This window comes from Ictalurus punctatus, chromosome 26 (genome assembly GCF_001660625.3).
Source record: "Ictalurus punctatus breed USDA103 chromosome 26, Coco_2.0, whole genome shotgun sequence".
Taxonomy (NCBI): domain Eukaryota; kingdom Metazoa; phylum Chordata; class Actinopteri; order Siluriformes; family Ictaluridae; genus Ictalurus; species Ictalurus punctatus.
In genome coordinates, this window is record NC_030441.2 from 12,653,035 (window position 1) to 12,680,948 (window position 27,914).

General features: G+C 40.5%; 1 protein-coding gene across 2 annotated transcripts; it reads left to right on the top strand.

The window, feature by feature from the left end:
* The first annotated feature begins 599 nt into the window (after window positions 1-599).
* Window positions 600-27,478, top strand: kpna3 (karyopherin alpha 3 (importin alpha 4)). 2 transcript variants are annotated; one of them, XM_017457947.3, is made up of 17 exons: window positions 601-790; window positions 10,807-10,851; window positions 16,181-16,270; window positions 16,478-16,507; window positions 16,658-16,710; window positions 16,834-16,929; window positions 17,943-18,028; window positions 18,126-18,212; window positions 20,324-20,493; window positions 20,958-21,002; window positions 21,144-21,275; window positions 23,076-23,204; window positions 23,618-23,722; window positions 23,906-23,977; window positions 24,075-24,237; window positions 24,879-24,973; window positions 25,122-27,478. In XM_017457947.3, the coding sequence occupies exons 1-17, from the start codon at window positions 722-724 to the stop codon at window positions 25,218-25,220; spliced, it is 1,566 nt and encodes a 521-aa protein (XP_017313436.1). In that variant the 5' UTR covers window positions 601-721; the 3' UTR covers window positions 25,221-27,478. The 2 variants fall into 2 exon arrangements, with proteins under 2 accessions (XP_017313437.1, XP_017313436.1); XM_017457948.3 differs by lacking the exon at window positions 16,478-16,507 and having other exon boundaries at window positions 600-790.
* Window positions 27,479-27,914: the final 436 nt, after the last annotated feature.

Genomic DNA, 27,914 nt, shown 5'->3' on the forward strand with positions numbered 1-27,914 from the left:
AACCAATATATTTATTCATCATTTGCCTTCTGCAAGATATTAAAATATTGAAATTGCGTTTTGACGCATCCTCTTACAGGTTTTTGGCGCATGAACACCAACACTGGATAAGCGAGTCATCTAGTAGAACATGCGCAACATCTACGCAGGACTGACGTAAATGATGTGCTGAACTGCTTTTAGCATCTTTGCTAACTTCTTTAATGTTTTTATGGCATAATGCTTACTGTATTCCAGCTACATATTACAACATTAGCTGGGTTTATATTAGCTTGACAGAACTGATTAAAACGAGTTATTTATGCGTCTGAAAAAGTTTAATCATTTCAGCAGCACATACGGATTGAAATCCTGCACTTTGCTCCCTCCCTCCTCTCCTCTCACAGCTCTTCTGCTCCTTCCGTTACGTCGAATTATTTTCTTTTCCCAGTATATTCCGACTAACCCCGCCATCTACCCCAGGATTGGGTTTACTGTACCACCTCCTGCGCTACAATTGGCTACTAGTTCATACGTCTGCACACAACAGTAAACAATCCAATCGGATTCCAGCCTGCTGTAGCCAATCAACGCGGAGAAGGAGGGACTTCTCGGAATAGAGGTGGGGAAAAAAATAATGCTGTCACGTCTGTTCGCCCGCGGCTCGCTGCTTCTCGGGTTGAGTGTCTGAACGGAGCTCCGCGAGAGAACACACGGAGAAGACACACATACACACACAGCCATGGCAGAAAACGCCGGCTTGGAAAATCATCGCATTAAGAGCTTCAAAAATAAGGGCCGAGATGTCGAGGTGAGTCGGAGGTCTTGTTGGTGCTCAGTGAACACAGGATCACCGCGGTAGTGACCGGCGTTATCACTCGGATTGTGCGGTGAATTTTCAGCAGCTCGAATCCGGAACCTGCTTCAGTGTAACATGCGGAGCGGCGGGCGCGGCCTACGGGGGAAAGGCCTCATTTTACACCGCTGATATGTCTCTAGACATGCACCACTCTGTCTATCTGCTGTTAACGAGCGTTATTAAACAAAACAACGTAAAAAAAAATTGGGTTGTGTGTGTGTGTGTGTGTGTGTGTGTGTGAGAGAGAGAGAGAGAGAGAGACTGTTGAGCTCGAGCTGCGTTCCTTAGTGACCGTCGACACCGAGTTTAGCTTCTTGCGGGCTAACGCTGACTAGCTAGTGTTTAGCCGGTTACTTGGTTAGCGAGCTAGCTGTAGAGACCGACCGACCGAGAGAGAGTGAGTGAGTGTATACGCCGGGTAGAGGTAGTTAGTGCGATTCCAACATGGCTTCGCTGTACAAAACCCCTTGTGGTCGAGGTTTCATAGAAATGTTGAAAGAGAAAGCGTTTGTGCCGGTGGTGATATTAGCTAGCGTGTTAGCAGTGTGAGTTAATCAAGCTCGCTCTCCTTTACTAACTAGTACTGTTAGTCTAATAAAACCGAGCGGCTCAGGGAAGTTAGTAGTTCAACTGTAATGATTCATGAGAAGGTCTCGACAGAGCCACAGTAGGATCTGCTCTGTGCTTGGATTGTGTTCTCACTTAAACCACTCTGGATAAAACCATCTGCCAAAAAATGAATAAATGTCAGGTATGAATCGAAGAGTCGATTCTGATTTGAAGGAACCGAGCGACTCTGCAAGCTTCTCGTTGCTGAGTTATGGAAAATAACAGCGCTGTGATGGACGGCGTGCTTTCAGATGAGTTGTTTCCTTTGAGTGTGCATGGTGCTGTGTGTGTGTGTCCTGTCAGTCAGCATCAAACTGGTTTAAAATGTTCTTTAAAAGATCTGATATGCTCCATCTTTTCAGGTCAGGATTGGATTTGTGCACTCCAAATAAACCTAAACATATTTCTTTGGTAGAACAGCCTACCTGATTAGTGCTGGTTAAATTCATCGTTATTACACTCAACCCTGCATTTACAGTAACGAGTGACGGGTTCATTTTCTGTGCGAGAGATAAGCAGGATTTCTGCGGAAAACCGAGCTTTTTGAAATACCATTGAAATTAGGTATGACACTATTTAAAAGAAAGAAAAAAAAAAGGGAGCGGTCACACTTGGAGTTTCAGCATGTGAAATTTCCATGGATTTCCATTTATTAACGCTGGAGACCAGAAGCTTCATATGAAGAAGTTTCGCTGTGTTACAAAGTTCAAGTTTGGCGAACTCTGACATTGGCGTTCGTATCACGTGAAGACCTGTGACCTCTTCAGAAAATCCGAGATTTAGGGAGTACCGATTAAAGTGGTGTCGCACCTTCCCGCTTTACGGCATTTATACAGTACAGCTTTAAAAGAATATGAAATCAACATCAGAAGAGAAGTTACCTGGATTGTGTTGTCCCTGCATACAGGAATAGATGGTATATTTTAACATTGCTGCGTGATGTCATATCCAGTTGCAGTCTCTGAAGAAAATTTGCATGCTGGAAGTCACTCCGACGTTTCTTTAGTTCCCCACTCACAACTTTCATGCCCGTTTACTGCTTGACCTGCAAAAAATGGAAGAAAAACATATAACTGGTTTTATTTCATCCATATCGCCCCGTATAGAGACATTGTTATGTAACACATTAATTAAACAACCAATTTTCAACAGTAGCAGTCGCTATGCGCCCACAACAGACGACATGACAAAAGTTTTGTCTCTTCCTAGTGTGAACGCTGTGGAGGTTTAAGCCTGTTTTAATTTCTTTATACATTTTTAGTGTCTACAGGTTAGTTTGAATTCTGTTCAACGATGAGCATCTTGACTAGAGGTGGTTTAGGCAGCCCAAACGTGAATATATAATAGTGTGTTTTATAATAACAGTGTGCTTCCACGGGAATTAAACATTATTGTTTTTTGCGTACAATATGACAAACTATTACCAAGCACTGGCAAAAGAAAACGACTGATGTGCATGAAAGAGTCTTGCATTAAAGCAGTAATTCATCTCTATTTACTGTGTAGCTAGTTTACATGAGAGTACAATGGAAAATACGATGAGGGCAGTGGTTAAGGATCTGGGTTCCTGATCGGAAGGTCGGCGGTTCCAGCCCCAGCACTACCAAGCTGCCACCGTTGGGCCCTTGAGCAAGGCCCTTAAACCTCTCTGCTAGAGGGGCGCTGTATCATGGCTGACCCTGCGCTCTGACCCCAGCTTCCTGACATGTGAAGAAAAGAATTTCACTGTGCTGTAATGTATACGTGATTAATAAAGACTCATTATTGTTATAATTTCGACCCATTTCACTACATTGAGAAACGAACTTAAAGCCTTTATGCAGTTGTCTGAATGTCTAAGGGCAGTTGTTGAATTCTGTCTATAAACGTTTAAAGTATGAGACTATATAATGCTAATTCAAAACATCTGTTAACCATGCAGTCCGAACAGGATTTTGCGGAGTTTTTTTGTGATCGTTGCAGCCAAAAATTCTTGATTTTCTTGCGGATTTTAAAAAAAATTTGCCATGCAGGGTTTTATTTATGTATTTATTTATTTTAAATTTTTTGCGGAAAACTACCTGAATTGGTGAAATTGCAGTTGCACAAAATCGTTTTGCTCGGTCTTTCACAGTGATGTTTGTTTTAGCTGTACACATGTTCGATGCACGTGAATCGAAGAGGGCTCGGACTGAATGCGTGTTATGACGTGTCTTGGTCAAAAATTCTTGAAAAATTGCAAGCTCCTCCAAATATAGCAGAGTTTGTTTGATTTTGTGTTCGTTTCTGCGATCGCAAAATCCTGGAGGAACTGACCAAAAATAGATGTCTAATGTAGTTATGGAGTTTTCTCGTTCCAGGTGCTTTCCTACACTGGAGCAATATCTGGTTCTTAATGTTTTCCTAAAGTTTTTATTGTATTTGTGCACCATGTTCACCCATGTTGGTCCCTTAAACACATTCATTTCTGTAATGAAGTATTGTTTTTAAAGGACAAATTGAAGCTCAACTTCCAAGCACATTTTGGGTTTATGAAGTGTTTATAAAGCTGTTCTACAAAAATGAGTATTTTGCATAAATACTTAGTGCCAGAATTCATCAGCTGCCCCTAGAGAGTCATTATTAAAATAAAATTAATAAAACAGGTTTTTTTCCCCTCTCACTATCAGGTTTCATTCCTGTAGCGATCATAGATGTGCTACAAATGAGATTCATAGCGATTAGGTTGGATAAACAGTGATGTTTTCCTTTTATACTCGAGTGAAGCGCACAAGTCAACACAAGCTGTGCTTTGTTTCTGATGAAGGTAAAGATTCGCCGTTTCGGTGTGCACAAGCTAGTATGCTCTTGGGTGAAGCAAGAGAAAGCCATCACTCTTCCTCTTATTCCAGGAATTTGCGCTGTAGTTCGTAGTTCTCATGCAGTCGCTCCAAGATGCTAACGCTGCATCCCCGATTGAAACGTCTCTGTGAAGGCTCTTCTCTCGTTTACTCTGAGTACCACAAGTTCGTGAACTATCGTGGTTAGATTAGATTTAAGCAGCTAATGTGTCTGTACTGTTGTAATGTCATTTAAAGGTAGAGAAGTGAGCAGCCATGTTGATACGATGCCATGTGCTGAACTCAGGGTTGAGAATCACTTCCTGTTTTTGTTTTTCAAGTCGGAATTCCTAGTTGATAAGCTGCTGTCTCTGTGTTTTATTTATTTATTTATTTTCTAAATATCAGCTTTATTTGAACGAAGGGTGATGATTAACTGATTGGCTGTATGCAGAGACTCTTTTTGGTCATGGCTGTGTATTGTAATTATTAAAAACAAACAAGTTAAATAGTACTGAATAGATGCCACTGAATTGACATACTTTTTAAAAATGTGTGTAATATATATATAACTTTTTAACTTTATCTTCTTTGCCTTTGTAGGCATTAAAGAAAAGTATCAACAAACCCAGTTGAACTTCTTGTTCATTTTACTACTGTTTTGCGGACAGTTTGTTAGCTTTATTATATATCATGATAGGCATCATGTATCATAGAAATATCCTCAACCATATTGCCCTATTGTACGACCGCACAATACGTTAGCATTAAGGCTAGTAACAGACATACTTGCCTGGACTCGACAAGCTGGTGAATTTTCACTGTCACTAAATATATTAAGGGTGTAACAGTGAATTTTTCTCCCATCTGCACATTAATTTGCGAAAGAATCTTTTCCAAATTGAATCACATCAAGCGACTCGTGAATGAAATTGATTTACAGTCAGCTTAAAGAGTCAGACTCGTACTAAATGTCTTTGAGTCTTTTGCAAATAGAGGCAAGCCTTTTCTTTTTTTCTTAATCCAGCACTTCAATATTGACCAAATTCCAGTATCACGCAGGTCTCTCCATATTTGGTGCCGTGTTGTTGCTAGCAAGGTGTAAATAAATAATCGCAGAGCACCGCCCATGGAAGTGATAAAGACCAGGACCGATAAGGTGGTGCTCAGGAGCAGAGAAAGTTTTTTACGCAACACGTTACAAGTTGTCTTGGACGTTTCGCCTCTTTATTAGCACATCAAGCGTGCGTTCACAAACTATCAGCAATCTCAAACACACTCGCACAGATACTCACACTGTGCCATTATGTACAGCTCAGCAGTGCCAAGCTGTCATGTCACTAGGGGAAGCTTCAGGCCTCTGGCTTATGGAGTGTTTCCCAACTGCTTTGCTCTGCTTTCAGCCCACTTCTGAGTCTGACTCATCACACACACAACGTTGGCGATATACGCTATTTACACATTAGTATGCCAGACTGTAGGGCCACACTAACGCTTCATGCACGTGGCAAATGCTTTAACCTGCAGCTCTCTTCACTGAATGTTGTTGTAAACATTAGTCTGCGTTTCTGCTTAATTTCCATAAAAGAGCAAATCAGTTGTTTGGAGCCACCCATTGTACTTGTGTGACATCTTTTTAAGATGAAGCACACGCTTTGTTTCTCTGTTGTAGTGACCCAGTCATGACCAGGAGGCATGTGTGGAATTCTTAGTCAATACAGTCCCCTCCGAAACTATTGGGACGGTAAGGCCTGTTCATTTGATGTTGCTGTAGACTGAAGATATTTGGGTTTGAGATCAAAAGATGGATATGAGAAGAGAGTTTAGAATTTCAGCATTTATTTCCTGGTATTTATATGTAGATGTGTTAAACGATATAGAACATAGCTCATTTTGTATCAGAGACCCAATTTTTAGGTGAGCAAATATATTGGAACATGTGACTGACAGGTGTTTCTTGTTAGCCAGGTGTGTCCTGTTAGATTCATTGTTTAAACAGTAAATAGCTCTGAAAATTTACTGTTGGGTTTAGCCTTCAGTTTCACCTGTGAGGACCGCATTTGTTATTAAAAAAGGATAAGCCAACATGACTATCAGAGAGCTGTCTATGGGAGAAATGCAAGCCATTTTGGAGCTAAGCAAAGATGGAAAATGTCTTTGGTGTATAACACAAACAAAAAATGAATGGGCCTTTCTGTTCCAATAGTTTCGGAGGGACTGTATATCCCTGTGTTTGAAATGATTCCCCTAAAGAGTGCTGTTTTTATGATGTCAGGTCAAAAAATTTTGGTAGCTCCGAGTTGCTCATTTTAATGTTTTGATGTTGCTGTTTCCAGTATAGCAGAACCCATGGAAGTTCTGTTTAAGGTCGATGTCAAGTGTCTCTGTGGTGTCATTTTAGCCATACTGAGTGTTTTCTCCAGAATTTAACATCGCAGCTAAGGAAAATGTTAATATTATTCAGACAGGATTTTGTTTCTACCATCATTGTGCTGTTAAGTTGTCCGTATCAATGACTTAACTGCTAAATCACAGACTTGCTAGCTAGCAAAATGAGTCATTAGCTAGCTTAGGCCCTGGGTTCACGTTTCTCAGTTGCCTAGCAACAGTCTTTAACCACTTGACCAGTAAGTAAGCTCAAATTCCATTAAGCACTAAGTGTTAAGAATTTTTTTTGTGTAAGGCATTTCTGCCATTTTTTTTATTTATTTTTTGTTGCAAGTCCTCAGTTTCGGGTTAATGGACCAAGCGAATGGTGACTGTCTGTGGTTTATAACACAACACAGTTGAGTTTAATGTCTACTCAGTTACGCTCCTTTTGGTCTCCCCACACAGCAATAAATTTTATTTTACTGCTCCTAAACTTACTTATACAATGCATTGCTTGCTTGCTTTATTTATTTATTTATTTATTTATTTATTTATTTGATATTTGTAGATTTTCTGCTCTCTTGGTCCGTTTCTTTCCATGTTCATGGCATTTGGATTGCTTAAGTTGGTGCTTGGGCTCTGGTGTTGTAACATGAACTTAGATGCCCAGTCATAAGACCAAACCTGATCTCTCCCTTCATCCCCCTTGTGTGGAATCTCCGCGTGTTCATTCCAGAGCGCCCCCCCACCCCTTCGTTCCCTTCCTTCCTCTGTCGGTTTACTTCTCAACAACTGTATATTGTTGGTAAACTTGTAAACTTGGCTGTTGTAACAAAACTTGTCTTTACATTTAAAAATACAAAACAAAAAAAAAAACACTTGAAATATGTAGTGACATGCGTAGCTTCCATTCACATTACCAAGTGACGGGATTATTCATTTCCTGTGATAGAGCTGTTGTTCCAGCAGCACGGCGACAGGATGCATTTGAATTTAGATGCAAACTAGTCTCATAAGTCAAATCCGAAGCCTTCTCTAGAGTTTTGTCATGAAACATGTACGTTCATAGAAAGAGATCATTTGACTGACACTGAAAACAACCACATGTTTTCCCCCAGAGCCTTGTCAGTAAACACGGACGAATATCTTGTTCCCTCACCACTAACTAGAGCGATTTTCACAATTAATTTGGTTAATTAGATTTAATGGGGTTTTTTGTTGTTGTTTTTTTAAAAGTGAAATGTAAACTTAATTTGCAAAACATTCTCTATATGATTGCCATTTCTTTGTAAACACGCTTGGAGTCATCTCTCCCAACTCTGGCTCACAGTTCGGCAGCAGTGTCATGTTTTGTGATGTGATTGCCACGTTTCCTGTTAAAGTCCATCGCAACGACAGTGTGGGAAACCAGACGCCCCTATCTCCGTATTTGGTTAGCGACGAGCTAGGCTGCTAACTCCGATGAGTAGTGAATGTTTTCTTTATCGAACAGCAAACTGTATAATCAGTGTTTTACAACCCCAATTCTGAAAGTTTTCCAGTATGGAAAATGCTAATAAAAACAACGAGGAGTGATTTTGTAAATGCACTTTGAATTGTATTTAAACAAAAAACATAAAGACAAGGTATTTGAGGTTTTACCTAATCAACTGCATAGTTTTTTGATGCATGCAGCACGTTCCAAAAAAGTTGGAACAGGGACAATTGAGGACTAATGGCGATGTGACAAGTTGAAATAAGAAGGTGATGTGAAACAGGTGAGGCAATCGTCTAATCATAGTATATAAGGATAGACTTTCAAGAGCAAGGATGGGCCGAGGCTCGCCAATCTGCCAACAGATGTGTCAGCGAATCATCCAACACTTTGAGAACAACTTTCCCCAAAGACAAGTCGGCAGGATTTTGGGCATCTCACCTTCTACAGTGCACAATATAATTAAAAGATTAGAGGAATCCGGTCAAATCCCGGTGCGTAAAGGGCAAGGCTCAAAACCACTTCTGAATGCGCGTGATCTCGGATTCCTCAGACGTCACTGTCTTAAAAACAGTCATGAGTCTGTAATGGAGATCCTGACGTGGGCTCGGGAATACTTTAGTAAAGCTTTTTTCAACACCATTCGCCGCTGCATCCACAGATGCGAGTTAAGGCTTTACTATGCAAAGTTATCAGCTTTATCAGGCTTTACTATCCAAGCTGTTATCAGCGTCAGGTCCAAAAGCCAGCGTCTTTCATGGTATGGGGGTGTGTCAGTGCCCATGGCATGGGTAACTTGCACATCTGTGAGGGCAGCATTAATGCAGAAAGATATGTACACATTTTGGAACAACATATGCTGCCATCCAGAGCAGGACAACGCCAAACTACATTCTGCCCGGATTACAAGTGCATGGTTGTGTAAGCAGAGAGTGCGGGTGCTAGCATGGCCTGCCTGCAGTCCTGACCTGTCTCCCAGTGAGAATGTGTGGTGCATTGTCAAGTGCAAAATAAGTCAACGAAGACCTGTACAGTTGCACAGAAATGCATAATGGATGAATGGGGGAAATTCCGCTTGCTAAACTTAACCATCGGCTGTCTTCAGCCTCCAAACGCTTAAGTGTTATTAAAAGAAAAGGTGATGTTACACAGTGCTAAACAGTCAACTGTCCCAACTTTTTTGGAGTATTTTGAAATGAGTGTATATTTTCAAAAATAAATTAATTTCACAAAACATCAAATAATGTGTTTTCAATATAGTACAGGGTGAGTCGAATTTTCAAATGACTGTTTTTGTTTTGCATTTTCCATACTGTCCCAGCTTTTTCAGAATTGGGGTTGCAGATTTAACAAAAGGATGTTACTGTATGTTGATTAATCAAAAGCTAATACTTGGATTTACAGTAGGGGTGCAAGTTTCATGACGATGCGATCTAATATCGCTACTGATGGCTGGAGAGTCGGAGGCTGAGACGGGATGCAGACTGACGTTCAAATGATAAGCGCACACGTTCCTCAGAATAGTCCTGTTGCTCGGGATGTCCGATGTCCCCCAAACTCAACTCAAGTTCCCATCAACATCTTTTAACAAAAATTAAATGCTAATATGTAATATAACGTGTTTGTGTGTAAAACCGGTACGGTAGGCAGTATACGGTTTGCTTCCTAGCAGTTCTTATCGGAAATGTTTAAAAGATGGCCAAGCGTCAGGAGTAACGCTCGCTACCCATCGAGACATGAACCTGGAGCGAAATCAGCGACTTATTTGCGAGCATGAGTACTGAGTAAACTGGGCAATTCAGTCGTGTGTGTGAGAGAGGTTTCTGTGTGAATCTCAACATGTGATTGGGTTAAAAGTAGCTCCTCTGCTTCTCCAGACTTGAGCGACTGTGGGGCTTCTCCGGTTGTCATGACTACGCCGGCCGGTTGCTTCTTTGTTCTGTGGAGTGGCCAGACTGGAACTTGTTTTCATCTCATTGTGGATGCAGCTTTACACCTCGTTTGTTATAAGCCGCCCTCGTCCTGGATTGGGCCTGCATTAATGATTTTCATACGTATTATGAAAGCACTGCTCTGTAATTCTCTCACCCAGAATAGCCAGGCTATTCTCGGTACACTTCATCTACTACGTTTTGATACAGTTGTATGACACAACAGTGATCTTTTCCTCCTGTAACTCTGAACAGCCCTTAATATTGATGAACTCTGATCATTTTAACATTGGACTTTACAAAAGTTTAGTGACCACTACTCCATGTTGTTTTTAGTTCTTTCATTTGGAAAATGCGGAAATGCATAAAATGACATGGTTAAATTGGCTTTTATCATGAAAGCTGTAGCTGCTAAACATTTATTTGCATATGCCGGAATATCACTGTAGTTTTTCTGTAAATAAATGATTCAGTAATGGGATCAAATAAATAGAACATACAGGTTGGTAGGAAGGGAAACCTGCTAGAGACGTGTCTCTTGTTGATTCATAGACTGTTCAGAAGAGTTTTATGACCGAGCAGACATGTCAATATTTTATTACAGGCATCACCCTGAAAAATGAAGAATGCCCAAACAGGCGAGCGTCCCTCTTCCTCTCCCCGTTCTTCTCCTCATATCAGATAATTTAAATGTTTCATAAGTTTGTGTTGTGGAATGCTACGTAGGTAAAATTTCCAGTTTGTATACGCCTTGGCATTGACACGTTGCTCTTTCTTCTCTTTCAGACTATGCGAAGACATCGTAATGAAGTAACAGTCGAACTGAGAAAGGTAAGTAAGTCATGCAACAGGTTTTGGAAATGATTAGTGTTACTATCGAGACCAAACGTACACAGCAGAAAAGCATAGCTACGGTTATTTCTACTTCTCATAAATGTCAAGCTGATCCGAGTCTGTTTGCTGCTTGTTGGCCCACGACTCTGGGTAAAAATAGAGCATGGTGTGGCCTCCCCCTGTTGATGTAATAGCAGTGACTCAGTAACCATTTCTGAGAATGAAAATGACCTCGGATGTTATTGCACCGACTCGGGTCGGGAACCTCGAGGCTTATCACTGTTCAAATCCAGTTTACCTTTACACTGGTGTACGCCCCAGCTGGAATATATTTTTAATTAACTATAAAAAAAAAATACAATGATTCCCGAAAGTCATACTATATGCAATTCCTAAGTATATGCATACTCCCTCCTTTTAAATTTTTTTTTTGTATTATTAAATCTTTCCAATCTCATGCCATAACAAACCCGGAATTCACAGACCATCACATCTCTTGACAAACTTGTTTCCTCTCATCAGCACAGTGCGCTTAATCGGTTAGCGTAACTAAACCCGCATGTCTGAAGGTTCCTTGCAGTGCAGCTACAGTTGGGTGGAGGCGTGTGGGGGTGGATGTGTGGGTAGGTGGAATAGAGGAGAGATCACAGAGAGAGGAACCTTTAATCTGAGCATGGCACGATTCTCCTCAGGTATCTGATACGCTTACGTTTGAGACAACAGACTGTGTGTAGTAGTCTTGAGTTTGTGTTTATTAGAATGGTTTTCAGTAGGGATTAAGCATAGGTTTGTGAAATTAGTTCTTCTCTAATGTTAAAGGGGCTGTAAGCAATTTTGAAAAAGTTATCTCGGGTCTAAAGTTTGTTATAGTCTGATCGATATTACAGAAATACACACCTTGACTGTCGTAGTCAGGACTGTTCCATTTGGGAAGCTTTCACATACATGGATAGCCCTTACAAGTATACGTGGGTTTTATTAAGTAAGAGATAAGCCTAGTATTTCAATAGTCATTAATATTTTATGGAGGCTACAGTAAAGTTGGCTGATGTTCAACCTCAAGATTCAAGCTCGCTGATTTGCAATGACGTCTACTCCGAAACAGAAGATAGAATGAAAAGTGCCATGGAAAGGAAACACGTCCAGGAAAGAGTGAGGCCAAAGTGAGTTTTGATTTAAAGGGTGTGTAAAGGCTGACATCGAGCTCACTGTGGTTCCCTATGGAGAGTCACTTTGTTATTGTTTTAATGATTTTATATCATTACTATAATATATTCTGCCAACCTGAAAATCTCAAAAGTCTTTTATAAAGTATTGTTAGCTGTGCTGTTGTAACTATGTTGGTTGCTAGACAAAATACAACAGCTCTTGCTGGTGTTCAGATCTAAGTATGATTTGCTTGGATTTCCTTCCTAAAAGTCCAGATAAATCCAGATAAGCAGGTTTACACCAAGCCAATGCTACAAATTGTGATCTAGAATCAGCCATGTAACTGGGGAACAGAAGTGCTGGTCTTCCATATTTATATTATTATCATGGCGCCATCGAAAGCCTCTCGAGGAATATTAGAATTAATTGGATGTCACTGATATCTTTGTTTTAAGGCTATTTGTTTACATGTTTCCGTCCCTGATTTGACCCACCGCAGTAGGAGCAGAGCTGCACAGCTTACACTTTTCCCTGCTATGCAACTGACAAGGAATACAAGTTAATCTACCAGCTGCGTGGGTTAATTTAGCATTTCAAATATGACTAACAAGGGAGATCATGTCACAGAGGACAAAAGACTGAACTCAGTCAGTTGTTGCAAAAAAGATGCACAGTGTTGGCAAGGAGTGAAACTAGACTCGAAACAAAATATAGGTCGTGCATTTGAAACACGATGAACCATGAAATGCCTTCATCCTCAGGATCTGTAGTTTCACCAGACTGAGCACGGCTTATTAGTGACTCGCTTCAACCGCAATTGCACTTTGTCTCACAGACCGCTCCTTTAATATAACTGCAGTAAAATTTACATATTAATTTTGTGTGTTTTGAAATGGAGGCATTTCTTTCAAGACAAAAACATGAGGGTTTTTATTCAGCTTCGCAGTTCTTCTTTTTGTTTACTGTGGTGTTCTTCTACTGGACTTTATTTTGACTCTTTTTCTTGAGCAGCAATTAAATTTCAAAACTTCTGTATCAGTGACGCATCCTCCTTTGTGAGATTTAGATATACAGTTTCAGTCTGGTTTAAAAAAAAAATTGTTTTATTTATATATATATATATATATATATATATATATATATATATATATATATATATATATATATATATATATATATATATATATATATATATATATATCCCCCCTTTTTCTTTTTTCTTTTTTTTTTAAACTTGAACCAGGAATAAACCTGGCTTCTTATTCTGATTATTTATATATTTATTATATTGGCATGTGCATGCTGTTTCTGACCCCTTCTGGAGTTCTCCTGCTCTGCTGAGTTGTTCTACCACTGTGGATGTTTATTTCTCCTTGATTTATTCCCTTCCCAGCGTCGCCTCTCTATACCTTAAGCACTGTTGCTATTGGAGTGAACACTTAGGCTGGCAGTATTTGGGTCAGGGCTTTCCTCATCCCAATACTTGGGCACTTGTTCTTGGCCCAAAGCCAGAAAGAGGACCCTTGCAAAGCCTCATGGGGGTATGTGGGCCTCTCCGCTCTTCACTTTGTCATTATATCAGTACAGCACAACAACAAAAAAGCTTCCTTACTGCTCTCTTTGATGCAGCATGCATCGTAAAAACAAACGGTACATGATACAGTGCGGATACACTACTGTAGTGCAATACAAGACCATGATGACAGTGCACAACCATACACTCTGTACTACATGTATTTTTAAAATACACATACACACTGCATCTGCAAAAGGAGGTGGAAGTAATAGTGTTTCATATCATATGGTGAAAACAGTCTGGGTTAGTCAGGCATGATCATCACATACAGTACAGATTGCATGAATGCCAAATATATTGCACAGTCTAGACTGAGGGGATAACAATATTGCAACAGTTCTGGTTCTCAGGGGAAGTGTGTATGTGTGGGGAAACCAGCAGTTTGACATTTAAAAAAACAAAAAAAACAAACAAAAAAAAACCCCCTGTGTTCTTTATGGCTGGCAAAGCTAACCAGATGATGCGGTGGGCTGCCCGATGCAGAGCTTTGTGGTTAGACAAAGTGGAGTTTCTGTACAAGTCTGTGTTGTTGGTTAATATGTTCTCTACATGTAAAGAAATTGGTGAGGATGTGGTCTGTAGGTTTGATCTTCCTTACCCTCCTGGTGAAATACTCACTGGTGAAGATGAGGAGAGTCCATGAGAAGTCTTGAGTTACGTGGACCTCAAGCAAGATGATGTTGATGCTCTGCAGAACTCTGTGGTTTGCACTCAGCTTCCTAAAGTCACCGATCAGCTCCGAAATCTTGCTGAGCTGGTGGTGCAGTTTATTCTCAGTGCACTAGTCCACCAGACGTTCTACTTCCAAATGCTAGGTGGTCTCATCACTGCTCTGGATCAAGCCTACCACAGTAGTGTCATCTACATGTTTTGTGAAGTTGACTGGATTTGTTATGTCTGGTGAACAGGGCGTATAGGATTGAACTGAGTACACTGGCCTGTGTGGCACAAGTGTCTGGGATGAGTGTGCTGGAGCTGTGGTCAAACATCTTGATAGACTCGGGTCTACCACTGAGACCCAGTGCATGGCAAGGGCTCACAGTTTGGTGGCAAGCTTCTTGCAGATAATGATATTAAACATTCTTGCATAAACATTACTTTTGTCAAGGTGCACAAGTCTGAGGTTGTCTTCTGTCAAGTAGGTTGTCTGTTAGGCAAACTAAAGTGAATGATGCCCAGGTATACTGGCTTTGATGTGCCATGACTAATCTCTCCACTTCATATAATTTGGGTGGTAGTCATTCAAATGGCAGATTTCTTTGGAACAGGTATGATCATCAGACATCCCAGCTGTTCTGCACATGCTCCAGCCTTCCATGCGTTTGCCATCTTCAGGCATCTGCTCACCTTATATATGGACAGCTGAAACACCTGGTCTTCAGAGGATCTTATGGCTGTTGGCGTCAAAGCCTACCTAGAATGTTTTGAGCTCATTTGGCCATGTGCCATAGATCAGCCATAGTCTCTAATCTGCAGTCTGTAGATGTTCTTTGCAGACCTTGTTTTAGATAGTCTGTTACTGCTCCAGGCTCATTTCCCTTGCCAGTTTTGAGGCGCTTGAGTGAGGATCCAGACTTCGCTTTTCCTGCAGGGATTCTGGTTGGGTTAAGTCCTTTTCTTTTCAATCACGACCTTGTCAACACATTTGGCAATGAAGCCAGTAAGCTGTGAAGCATCCTCGACAAAAGTTAATGTTAGAACCCTGGGTAGCAGCCTCTTTGAACAATTTCCAGTCCTGAAGCACCAATTCAGCTCCCTCTGAAGAAGCCTTCAGTTTTGACTGTAGACTTCACATGTTTGAGGACCTGCTTATCTGTTTGCAGCAAAAACAGGGGGGTATGGCCTGATTGTCCAAGGTGGGGGTGGGGAATTTCTTTGTAGGCCCTGGGTAGGCGCTTTCTGTCTCGGACAAGTAAAAAAAAAAAAAAAAGAGGTCCGCTTCATTGAACTCACCCACTGTGAGTGCCGCAGTGTCCTGATTCTGTGGACCACAGACCCGTTCCAATCCAACAGCTGTTTCAGATGTTAAACTAATCGTTGCTGGAGCATGTTTCGACAGGAAGCAGGATTTTGCACAGAAACCAGCCTGTGTTGAGGCTAACAGCAGATCTGTGAAGCAGTGGTTTCTGTCTATAAAAGGCTGTTTGGACAAAAGAAGGGGAATGTGGATGCTTTGCGTGTGTAGTACAGAGGAAAAACTAGTGCATTCCTCCAAGCACAAATTCCCAACAGCAGTAAGATCACATACCACACAGTAGACTCAATGACGCATTCAGGGAGTATGATTAATCAAAGTAACCAGAATATTTATGGGGCAATAAAATCAGTTACACTTGCGAGCCGTCTCAGCTGCCATAGAAGAGTGCATTAACTTGGCTACTTGTTAGAAAATAATTAAAATTTTGCCGAGTTTGCCTTTATTTTTAATTAAGAAAGCTATGATTTGAAGACCTGTTCAGGATCATTGGTCGCAGTGTGTTGGAAGACGTTTAAGCGAGTGAGGTTTGAGTGAACGAGTGACCATGTGAAAGTGCACATATTTGGGCAGCATTGTAAGCATCCCATATATCATCACCTGCATTATACCTTCCCCCTCTACAGAACAAGAGAGATGAGCACCTACTGAAGAAACGCAACGTTCCACAGGATGAAAGTCTCGAGGACTCCGACGTAGACGCCGACTTCAAAGGGGTGAGGATTTCCTCCTGACTTTCCTCCACTCTCCATCCTTTCCTTTCTTTTTCTTTCTCTGTAATTTCATCCTCTTTTCACCCGTTTCCTCTTCCTGTCTGTTGTCTGTCTGCAAGCTCACTTCAATGACTGTCATACAGAACCATGCGATGTGCTTAGTTTTTCTTAATTCTCGCTTTTCTGTTTTTCTCCTTTTCTGTATTTTAGCAAAATGTAACACTAGACGCCATCTTACAGGTAAGTGCTTCACTGGGATAGTGGGATTTATGGTGGTGTGCAAGGGATTTGACTGGTTGAGCCAGTTGATGTGTGGTGGAACTACTTCTGCCCCTGTTGCTCAGTCTTACGCGCTCTTTCCGCCTCATTCGGGGTCTCTCTTTCTTTCAGAATGCCACCAGTGACAACGCAGTAGTACAGCTCAGTGCTGTACAAGCAGCCAGGTTAGAAATGCGTTTGTTTAGGGTACATTGTTAATGGGATGATAAAATAATAAATGTCACCAGTTGAGCTGTTTAGTTAGTGCCTGTATCATGTTCTGAATAATGTGATCTTTCTATGAGCAGAAAACTACTCTCCAGTGACAGAAACCCTCCCATCGATGACTTGATAAAATCTGGGATCCTACCCATCCTCGTCAAATGCCTGGAGAGGGACGACAAGTAGGTTTCCCAACTACGCCACTCCAATGTATTAGTGAGGTGGATGGATGGAAAGTGTAAGGGAGAGAGCATTTGGAACATGACCAAGATTATGGAGAGCTCCTCATTCTGCTGTGCTCTTCAGGCTTTTCCCTCCTCCATATCTCTCTCTCTCACACACTCTCTCTTTTTACTGTGATCAATGTATCCCTACTACTTCTGCCCTACAGCATCATACACACAATGTGAAGGACTTGTGTTTAGACCTGATTTTGTTTGTCAATGCCATTTTTAGATGGATTCAGTTTCTGTGCATCAGCCAAGACAGCACAGTGAAATATTTTGTTAGTTCAGTCCACACTACCGATTTCTTCTCCATCTTGCTCAACATCGATGTGAACGCATGATGCCCCGCTCCAAACCCTGTCCCATTGGTCGATGTATTGATAGAGTATATGTGTGTTCTCTGTTATTTTGTTTCTTCATTAAACCATCAAACAGTTATCTTGAACAGCGTTACGCTTATTCTAGTCTGATTAACCAGTCCATTATTTACCAGACGAACGGCTCCACTGTGTAGCCAAAAGTATGTGGACACCTGTCCATCGTGCCACGCTCCAAAATCTAGTGGAAAGCCTTTCAAGATGAGTGGAGGTTAACAGTAAAGTGAATGGGATGCTCAAAAATCAAATGCGCGAGTGATGGTCAGGTGTCCACAAACTTTTGGCCATTTAGTGTAGCTACTTCCTTCTTAGTGGCTTGAGGTGAACATGGTGCATTATTAGGCATTTGACAAAGACCCATTATGTCTAATAGCAGAAGTTGAATACAACGCAAATGCAAAGCGTGATAGAGAACAGGTTTTCTGCTGTGTTCTAGTTTTGAGTGATAGTGGTACACACCCGGTCTTGGAGAATCTCATATTTGTTTTTTGGTGTGTAGGGAGTCTGGAGCTGCTACTGACCCTTCGATCCCTTTCATTATGTCATTTCTCAAACTGTCTACCTTTCCCTCTTTCTCATATCTCTCTCCAGTCCCTCGTTGCAGTTTGAGGCTGCCTGGGCTTTGACTAACATCGCGTCGGGGACCTCGGCACAGACGCAGGCTGTGGTCAAATCCAGTAAGATGGCTGCCTTCCAGGCCCTGAGCATTTCTCTCAGCTATGTGAATTTTATATTCAGCTGACCTCTCATGCCTTTGCTTTCATGTGTCTGTAGATGCTGTTCCCTTGTTTTTGAGACTGCTCCATTCCCCTCATCAGAATGTGTGTGAGCAGGCCGTGTGGGCGCTGGGCAACATCATTGGCAAGTTATTATCTCTGAAATACTTGGACTGAAATACTTTTTGTCAGTGATGGACTCTGATCTCTGAAACTATTTGGTGACTGACAGTAAAGATACAGCTAGCTTGCACATACAGTTGAGGTCTCAAGTTTACATGCGCTTTGCAGAATCTTCAAAATGTTAATAATTAACTCTATATATATATATATATATATATATATATATATATATATATATATATATATATATATATATATATATATATATATATATATATATATATATATATATAATATAGCGATCATCCTGTTCAAAAGTCTGCATCCCCCTGGCTTTTAATGTATCAAGTTGCCTTCTTGAGCATCAGTGAATGTTTGCACCTTTTGTAATATTTGTGTCCGAGTCCCTCAGTTGTCCTCAGTGTGAATAAGATGGAAATCAATGTCATATAGCCGCTGTTGGAGAGGGTTAATAATAAGCAAATTTAAAAAATAAATAAATTTTTTTTTTTAAAAAGCAAATGTGCAGGACCTGGAGGATTTTTCTGAAGAACAGTGGGCAGTTTAACTGCTCAGGTCAAACAAGGGACTCATGAACGGCTATCACAAAAGTCATTGATCATCCAGATAACACACACTATTAAGAATCAAGTGTACAGTGCCCTCCACTAATTTTGGCACCCTTAGTAAATATGAGCAAAGAGGGCTGTGAAAATTGTCTGTTTAATCTTTTGATTGTTTTGTTAAAAAAAAAAAATCACAAAAATACTCTGCTCTCAAGGATATCAGACAATTGCAACACAACACTGATTTATAAAATAAAAAAAAAATCTTTGTTAAATATGTGTGCAACAATTATTGGCAACCATATGAGAGAAATATATTTGAAGTATATTCCCGTTGATATTTAAAAAAAAATTTCAGTACACCAAACTCGAGCGTCTTCAATTTGCCAGACACTACTGGAACTTCAAATGGGATCGGGTTCTATTGTCAGATGAAACCAAAATAGAGCTTTTTTGCCATAAAAACACCAGAGGTGGTTTTGGTGTACATAAAGAGGTAGCCATATGGAAAAGTACCTCATGCCCATGGTTAAATATGGTGGAGGCTCTTGTTTTGGGACTGTTTTTCTGCCAGAGGACCTGGACATTTTGTTAGGATATATGGCATCATGGACTCTATCAAATATCAACAGATATTAAATGAAAACCTGACTGCCTCTGCTAGAAAGTTTAAAATGGGCCGTGGTTGGATCTTCCAGCAGGACAGTGATCCAAAACGTATATCAAAATCAACACAAAAGTGGTTTACTGACCACAAAATCAAGGTCCTGCCATGTCCATCCCAGTCCCCTGACTTGAAACCCACAGAAAACCTGTGGGGTGAACTGAAGAGGAGAGTCCACCAGTGTGGACCTCGAAATTTGAAGGATCTGGAGGGATTCTGTATGGAGGAATGGTCTCCGTTCCCTTGTCATGTATTCCCCAAGCTCATCAGGCATTATCGGAGGAGATTAAAAGCTTAAACAATAAAGACAATTTTTCACAGCCGCCTTTGTTCATATTTACCAAAGGTGCCAATATTAGTGGAGGGCACTGTGTATAAACTTCAAACTTTTCATTTGTGTAAATTCAGTTATTATTGTGTGGACTATGTGTAAACATCGATTATGTGAAATAGCTTATTCAGGGCAGTACTAAATAAAACACAAAATGCCATTTTTATGAACCCTCATTGTTTTAAAAAAAAAAAATTAACATTTTGCAGATTCTTCAAGGAGTATTTAAACTTATCATCTCAGCTAGCTATTCATTTGTTCTCATGAACAATGTAAAGGCACAGGGACAACAGCACAGACCTCAGTAATGTGTCACGCACAAAATCAGAATTTATTTTAAAAATGATTAATAACAAACTAAAGGTGTTATTAATAACCTTCATAAACATTGTGAATATAGCTCCATTTGAACACACTAGGATGAGTTTTTTGGGCATGGCTTAAGTCTAGTCCAAATTAAGTGAATATTTTTGGCCAAATTTTTGATAAATGAATCAAGTTTACATAAAACTAGACTTGGTAACTGAACTGAATGAACAGTGCTAATTTGTGCATGTGTGTGACCCATGCAGGTGATGGGCCACAGTGTCGAGACTATGTCATTTCACTGGGCGTGGTCAAACCTCTCCTGTCGTTCATCAATCCCTCTATCCCCATCACTTTCTTGAGGAACGTCACTTGGGTCATCGTCAACCTGTGCCGAAACAAAGACCCGCCCCCACCCATGGAAACAGTACAGGAGGTGAGCTGTGTGAGTGAAAGAGTGAGTGAGTCTGTGTATTTGAGATACATATATAATAATATATATAAATAAAAAATACACACTCTGTAAGGGGGGGAAAAACTCCCTAAGGCTTGTGTGTTTACACCACTGAAATCCTGCCTGCAGCTTCAAGATAACTCTTTCCTGTAGAGCTTCTGCTTCATCCTCCTCTCACTGCCTGAACTATAATAAACAAATTAGGTGTAAAGGTGACTGATTTTCACATAATTCAGATACTGATGTGTTGGCCTTTTTAATATTTATTATAATGTGGATCATGCTCTATTGGTGTTATCACACGATGTTATCATCTTAGAGATGAGGCAAACATGATCAAACCGCTTCCTGTTTAGAAATCGTAACATGTCCTAAGCTATAAGGTCTAGTCGGATGACTCAGGTTGAATAAGCACTGCTTACAGAGTCTCTCTTTCTCTTGTACAGATCCTTCCTGCCCTATGTGTACTCATATACCACACAGACATCAATGTAAGTGCACTGGACTCTTCATTCTGTTACAGAAATTCAGGTATTCTATAAACCGACATACAGGTATGCACTATATTAAGTGAATGCTGAGTTTTCCATTAAATTCTCTCTCTCTCTCTCTCTCTCTTTTTCCCCCTCTAGATTCTTGTAGATACAGTGTGGGCTTTATCGTACCTAACAGACGGAGGGAATGAACAGATACAAATGGTCATAGACTCAGGTGTCGTCCCCTTCCTTGTCCCCCTGCTCAGCCACCAAGAGGTCAAAGTTCAGGTAAATAAACAGGAAAAAAATGCCATTTTTAGCACAATCTAGTCTCCAGGCAGTAATATGGACTGAAGAAATGGCTGTAATCACATTTCCATTAGGATCAATTAGCAGGCAATCATATCCAAGAGCAACTTACAGAAGTGCATTGAAGTGTGTGATGGAGAAACAGATCCTCAAGCTAGTACACATAGGCCTTACATAGGAGTTGCTGCTTTATTCAACTGTTCTGTTTTGGCTTCTTTCTAATTTAAATGGTGGCTACAGATTTTTAATTGAGAGCAATATTACAATGATACAGTGATTCAATAAAATCAGCGCTTGGGAATTTCTCAGATTTCTGTGGTACCCAAGGCTCTGCAAACGGATTCAAAGAAATTAAAACAAATGATGTGGATTACCAACATCCGATCAAGTTGCCTGTTATTTCAGAAAGCATTGCCCCTTGTTGTAGCATTTAGGGGTTCTAGCCTGAGCAGTGCGTGTATGCGTGTGCTTTGGGGGTGTTTCTTAGGGAGGGACATTGAAGGAAGTATTTGGCTTAAAGCATAGATTCTCAACCTCAGGGTCGCAAGGATTTTGAGCCCTAAAAAATGTGGTCACTGTCCAGAAAAGAGTTGAGTGCCCCTAGTATAGTCAGTACTTCTGCCTGATGCAAGTTGTGGTCGTTTTTCTATTTTCTTGTCAAATGATCGTCTTTATTGATCACATACATATGCAGAGTGAAATTCTTTTCTTCGCATATCCCAGCATGTCAGGAAGCTGGGATCAGAGCGCAGGGTCGGCCATGGTACAGCGCCCCTGAAGCAGAGAGGGTTAATAGTTATAATCTTTATTTTGCATAAACAGTTCTACAGTAAACTTGTAGTGGAAATCCAGATATTAGCACAGAAATCATGAACTCATTAGAGCATTTAAAAATATTTTAGGCTCCTAAAAGGAAATACCCATTGGTAAAGGAATGCTTAGTCCAAACATACTATTCATAGTGTTCACGTGACGTCACATTCTTACGGGAACGCCCACCCGGAGGGCAAAACAAGGCTTTCCTCAGCTGCCCGCCAGTTATTTTTACTAGATTCGTTAGCCAAAATGCCGTATAGTTGTTGTTTAGTCAGATGTACTATCCGTTTAAACAATAGGAATGGTTTACCTGACATTGGAAAAAGTTTTGATCGGATTTATGTCATTAGATATTGTGTTAACCAAAATATTACTGCCCTAGAACGCGGACTACGGTGAACCTGAAACTAACATTAGCTAATTAGCATTCATCTTTGCTCTGACAATGAAGAATTTCTTGTGCTTCATGTCCCAACCAGCAGCATTATTGACCCATCCAGATTGAAAATACAGATAACGGTCTATACTTTTGTACGCTTTCATCCTGGCAGCAGTGTAAGGGGATGGATTCTTCACATGATGTAAATAAACATCGCCAAAGTGGAACTCGGGCAGGGACTTGGCTGTTTTTGGTGATTGAAAGTGCCCAAAACTTGCAGTTTGTTCGAATACCTTTTTGTTTTTCTTATTTTGAGAGTTGATGAAAATATTCGTGGCTTGAAACAGATTGAAAGTTCACAGGCCTGTGCTGCAGTTCCATGGAGTGTCCAGTGTTGGCTGCCATTTTGGAACGATGTTTCGCCTTCCAGGTGTCTGCGCCAGTCACATGTCTGAAAACTATTAATAAAACTGCTGTATAACACACATAAGTAAGGGTTTGAGGGAGAGTGGTTTCTTTTGGCACTAGGCACCATGTCTTATTGATCTGCATGCTGATGATGTTCTTTCCCTTCTCTCACTCAGACAGCAGCACTGAGGGCAGTGGGTAACATTGTGACAGGGACGGACGAGCAGACTCAGGTGGTGCTCAACTGTGACGTTCTCTCCCACTTCCCCAATCTGCTCACACACCCCAAAGAGAAAATCAACAAGGTGCGTACACACATACACACACACACAGCATGATCAGGAGCCAACATGGCGCATGTACGTATACTTGCAAAATGATGTCCAGTAGGAGATACCCCCTCTAGTGTTTGAATCATCATGTCTGAAGCCTGACAGCCCCCCCCCCCCCGCAACTTTATTATTGGAGTAAGAGGGCTGCATGTCACTCTCTAGAAACAAAAGACCAGTATTTAACCTGTACCTGGAATGTTTTTATTTTTATGAAGATTATTCAAATGCTTTAATGAACATGGAATATGATTTAGGAAAATGACTTGTACTTGAAATGCACGCTGCATGTATGCTAGGTCGTACTTTTGGCCTCAGGGGATTAATGATCTCCTGTAAGGATGCAAATATCGGATTGCGTCTCTTTTTACGGTGGTGTTCTCCTACAGGAGGCTGTGTGGTTCCTGTCCAACATCACTGCAGGGAACCAGCAGCAGGTGCAGGCTGTGATAGATGCAGGGCTCATCCCCATGATCATACACCAGCTGGCCAAGGTAAGATGCACATAATTATCCTTCACTAATTCTGCAACCATGGCTCCTTTGTAATGGTCCAGTGTCAGATGCTACAAAGGGGAGTGCATTTTGTATTCCATAACACCAGTGAATCGTAAGTGAATATAAAGCGGGCTGCCAGGTTTTCCTCATATCCCTGCTTGTATTCGCTCTTGTTTCCAGGGTGATTTTGGCACGCAGAAAGAGGCTGCATGGGCCATCAGCAACTTAACAATAAGTGGAAGGAAAGATCAGGTTTGTGTAAACTCAATGCGCACACATGATTTATAAAGCACAGTGAATAAGAATGAACACCGTATCAGTTCCTCTTTCTGTGTGCTGTGATTGACAGGTGGAGTACTTGGTGCAGCAAAATGTGATCCCACCTTTCTGTAATCTGCTCTCGGTGAAGGACTCGCAGGTGGTACAGGTGGTCCTAGACGGCCTGAAGAACATCCTGATCATGGCCGGCGAGGAGGCTAGCACCATTGCTGAGATCATTGAGGAGTGCGGAGGTAAACAGAACACAGACTAGAGGGTGGTCACCAACCCCCTTCCTTGAGATCTACCTTCCTGCAGGTTTTTATCTCCAAGCAAAATCTAACACACCTGTTTTAGTTGATTTCTGGTGCCTTTTAAGGCAGTGATTAGATGGTCAGGATGTGGGCACGATTATGCTTGGAGGTAAAGTCTTCAGGAAGGTAGATCTCCAGGAACAGGGTTGGTGGCCACTGGACTAGACTGTGGTCATCCTCTTGAGGTGCAAGTGGTTTAATGTCTTCGGCAAAGGAGTTTTTTTTTTCATCACAGGAACTGTTTCCAACAATGGCACCAGAGCCCATTTTAGTTCCTAGGTCATAGCTCCAGAAACCTTTTTATTTATTTATTTTTTTATTGTCAGCCTTTGAAAAAATAAATAAAAATTTCATTCGGAAATTAGTAGGGTGTTGTTTCTTACTAAACATCACTGATTTGTCCAACACAATTCTTCCATGGATTTACAAATCTGTGTTAGCATCCTGATTCTCAGCCTTCATGTGTGGATCCAGGAACTCCTTTAAAACGTTCCTGAACCGTCATGAAAGCATCCCTACTCTCTGCTGCTGTGTGTGGAACTCTTTAACAGCAAGGTCTAAACGTTCTGTTTGTTCATCAGGATTGGAAAAGATCGAAAACCTGCAACAGCATGAAAACGAGGACATCTACAAACTAGCGTTTGAAATCATCGATCAGTACTTTTCAGGGGATGACGTGAGTATCGTGGTCTGGCATTTCTCTAAAATAATCTTTATTTTCTTTGATGATACTGTACAAGCCAGATATTTGACCAGCCTTCCATTCTCATAACCCAGGATAAAAAATTATATATATATATTTCTCTTTCGCTTTATTTGATTAGATCGATGAGGATCCAAGTCTGATCCCTGAAGCCACACAAGGAGGCACGTTCAACTTCGACCCAGCATCCAACCTCCAAACCAAGGAGTTTAAGTTCTAACAGAGCCAAGTTAGAACTTGAATCGGGCGGGATCTCCTGCTGCTGTCCTTCCCCGCCACCCCTGACCACGATCCAACCATCACCTATCAACCTGCAACTCACTAACCTGTCAAAACCAATCAAGATGCATAAAAACTACAGGTGTAACTTGCACTGAAGGATACGAATATCTCTCTCGAGCGTCACCCGAAGTCGGAGCGAATTCTACACATTTCATAATAAGATGGAGGAGACAACCTCTATAGTCATACTGCAATTGCCAAAAGAAAAAAAAAGAAAAGAAATTTCTGCTGTTTTGCTCACTCGCACAAACACACAGACTTGAGTCATATATGTGCATCAACATTTCTAGAAATTTCTAACGTTCTTCTACCAGCCATCATATCATATATATAACCTATTTGGAAGATGGGAGAGGGGAAAAAGATGAACCAGGGTTTTTTTGTTTTATTATTTCTCTCCTTCCAGCAAATTTCTCACCAGGACGTCACAGCCAAATGTCGATGCTGATTCTCGAGCGCTATGACAGACACCCTACGTTAAGACATCCAGCCTCTGCTCTGCTAAACCATGTGGAACATGCCTCCCCTGCTCTGAGGTGTCTATGGACTAGACCGTGGTGCAGTTCATCTTTTTTTTTCCCTTCTTCTTAAACTGTGTGCAAATAGCATGTATGCTAGCACTGATTCTTCTTTTTTTTTTTTTTATGAAGTCATCATGGAACTGTGACGTGTATATGGAAAGTGGGAAAATAACACAATCACACAAAACAACAAATGTACATACTCTAGATTAACCCACTTAAACATCAACAACACAAGTATGGGGGGGGTTTTGGCTCTTTTTTTTTTTTTTTTTTTTTTTTTTTTTTTTTTTTTTTTTTTTTTTAAATCATGGCATAGTAACCATTGCCATTTGAGAAGAGGAACAGGTGAAGTCATCATTAAACATAGCAAGACATAAATTCAACAAGACATTTTGAGGGAAGCCACTTGTCCCCATTCAAAGTGGTTGTGGACTTTCTGGATTGTTCAGTATCATGCACTTGATGATTTGGGAATAATTCTTCGTTTTCATTTTACACTTTCATAACCACAGAAGTTTGTACAAGGACAAACGCCAAAAAAGGTTGTCATGTCCATGTGCAATTTAATCATTTCTCCCTTCCACTACACATGGAGAGAATATATTTTCTCTCTTGTTTGAAATTTAAAACAAAAAAAGTAGGCTTAAATCATCAGCAGAGACGAACTTTGCAGAAGTGATTGAACTGTGATTTTTTTGTTTGTTTGTTTTCTGTGGTGGAGCTTCCACATTTGCAGCTTTGATTCAGTCTTATATGCACACTTGTCGTCCCTATATGAATATTATTATTATTGTTATTATTAATTTTGGCTAAACGTTCTTGGAAAGCGACATTCGCTTTATGTATACACAAGCAATGGAAAATGGAGCGCCATGGCAGTGCTGTTTCTGTTAGATTTATTTGCTACAAAACATAACTGTACAAACTTAAAAAAAAAAAAAAAAAAGGGTATCTTGTGTAAAGTATAAATCGAAAAAGCTGCCACACATTTGACGGGACACTTGAGAACAATAACATTGTGTTACTGATTCACAGTTAATTGGGGATTTTTTTTGTCTTTTTGTTTTAAGATTCACATTCTTTGTGAGGGCAAATAATTGTTGGAATAGGCTTTTTAACTGTCGAGAATGGACAGGACTGTTTTTTTTTGTTTGTTTTTGTTTTTGGTCCCTTGGCATTTAATTGTAAAGGGATGTATGGAAAAACAAACATTTACATTTGGACTAATGTAGTTGTGGTTTGGCTGCAGACTACTGACGAAGAGGATTTGAGGACAAATGGCAGCCCTGGTGTGTTTGTTTTTTTTTTGTTTTGTTTTGTTTCTGGAATTATCCATTTATTATTGATGAACAAAGGCCTGCATAGGTGTGAAATTCATGAACTTATGTAGACACTTATTTAAAAAGAAAAACAACAACAAAAAAACGAGCCACTTTAAAGAATTAAAAAATTTTTGTCTTGTATCACAAACGGATGCAAGCTTATTGCTAGTTGCAAGATTTTTACTTGCTGAAGAAAAGACGGAAGAAAAAAAAAACTGCGGCAGATCGCATTTTGGCCTCCGATTGTTTGTATCTTTTTATAAATTTTAGCATTGAAACACTCTTTAAGGTGGCTCATCTGTATTTTTTTCAACTCCTGTGCATATTAAAGATGAACGAGTTGAAATTCATTGTGCCTTTTTTTTTTTTTCATTTTGACTAAATGAACTAAAAGCAGAGCAAATCTTAATAGTGCTAAGCAGTGGAGGTGTTTTAAAAATGGGGTCTGTCAGGTGTCATGTCTCCTTTTCTCTGGAGTGTTTTTTTTCCTTTCTTTCTTTGAGCCATTTTACAGTGAGGCTCTTTGCTGTGCTCTGGACTATACAGTAATTCTATTTCAATTCTATGCTGATTCTCCTGGCTGACTTGTAATTATTCTCTTTCATTCTCCCTCATTCACATGCGCGCACCCCCCCCCCCCCCCCCCCCCCCATGCACTACCACTACCCACAATTCCACTGCTATCCACTTCACCACTTTTACAACTCTCCAAGGCAACGTGACATATTTCACTCCTCACTCCCTCAGGACGTGCTTTATGTATCGATTATTCTAACCAAAATAAAC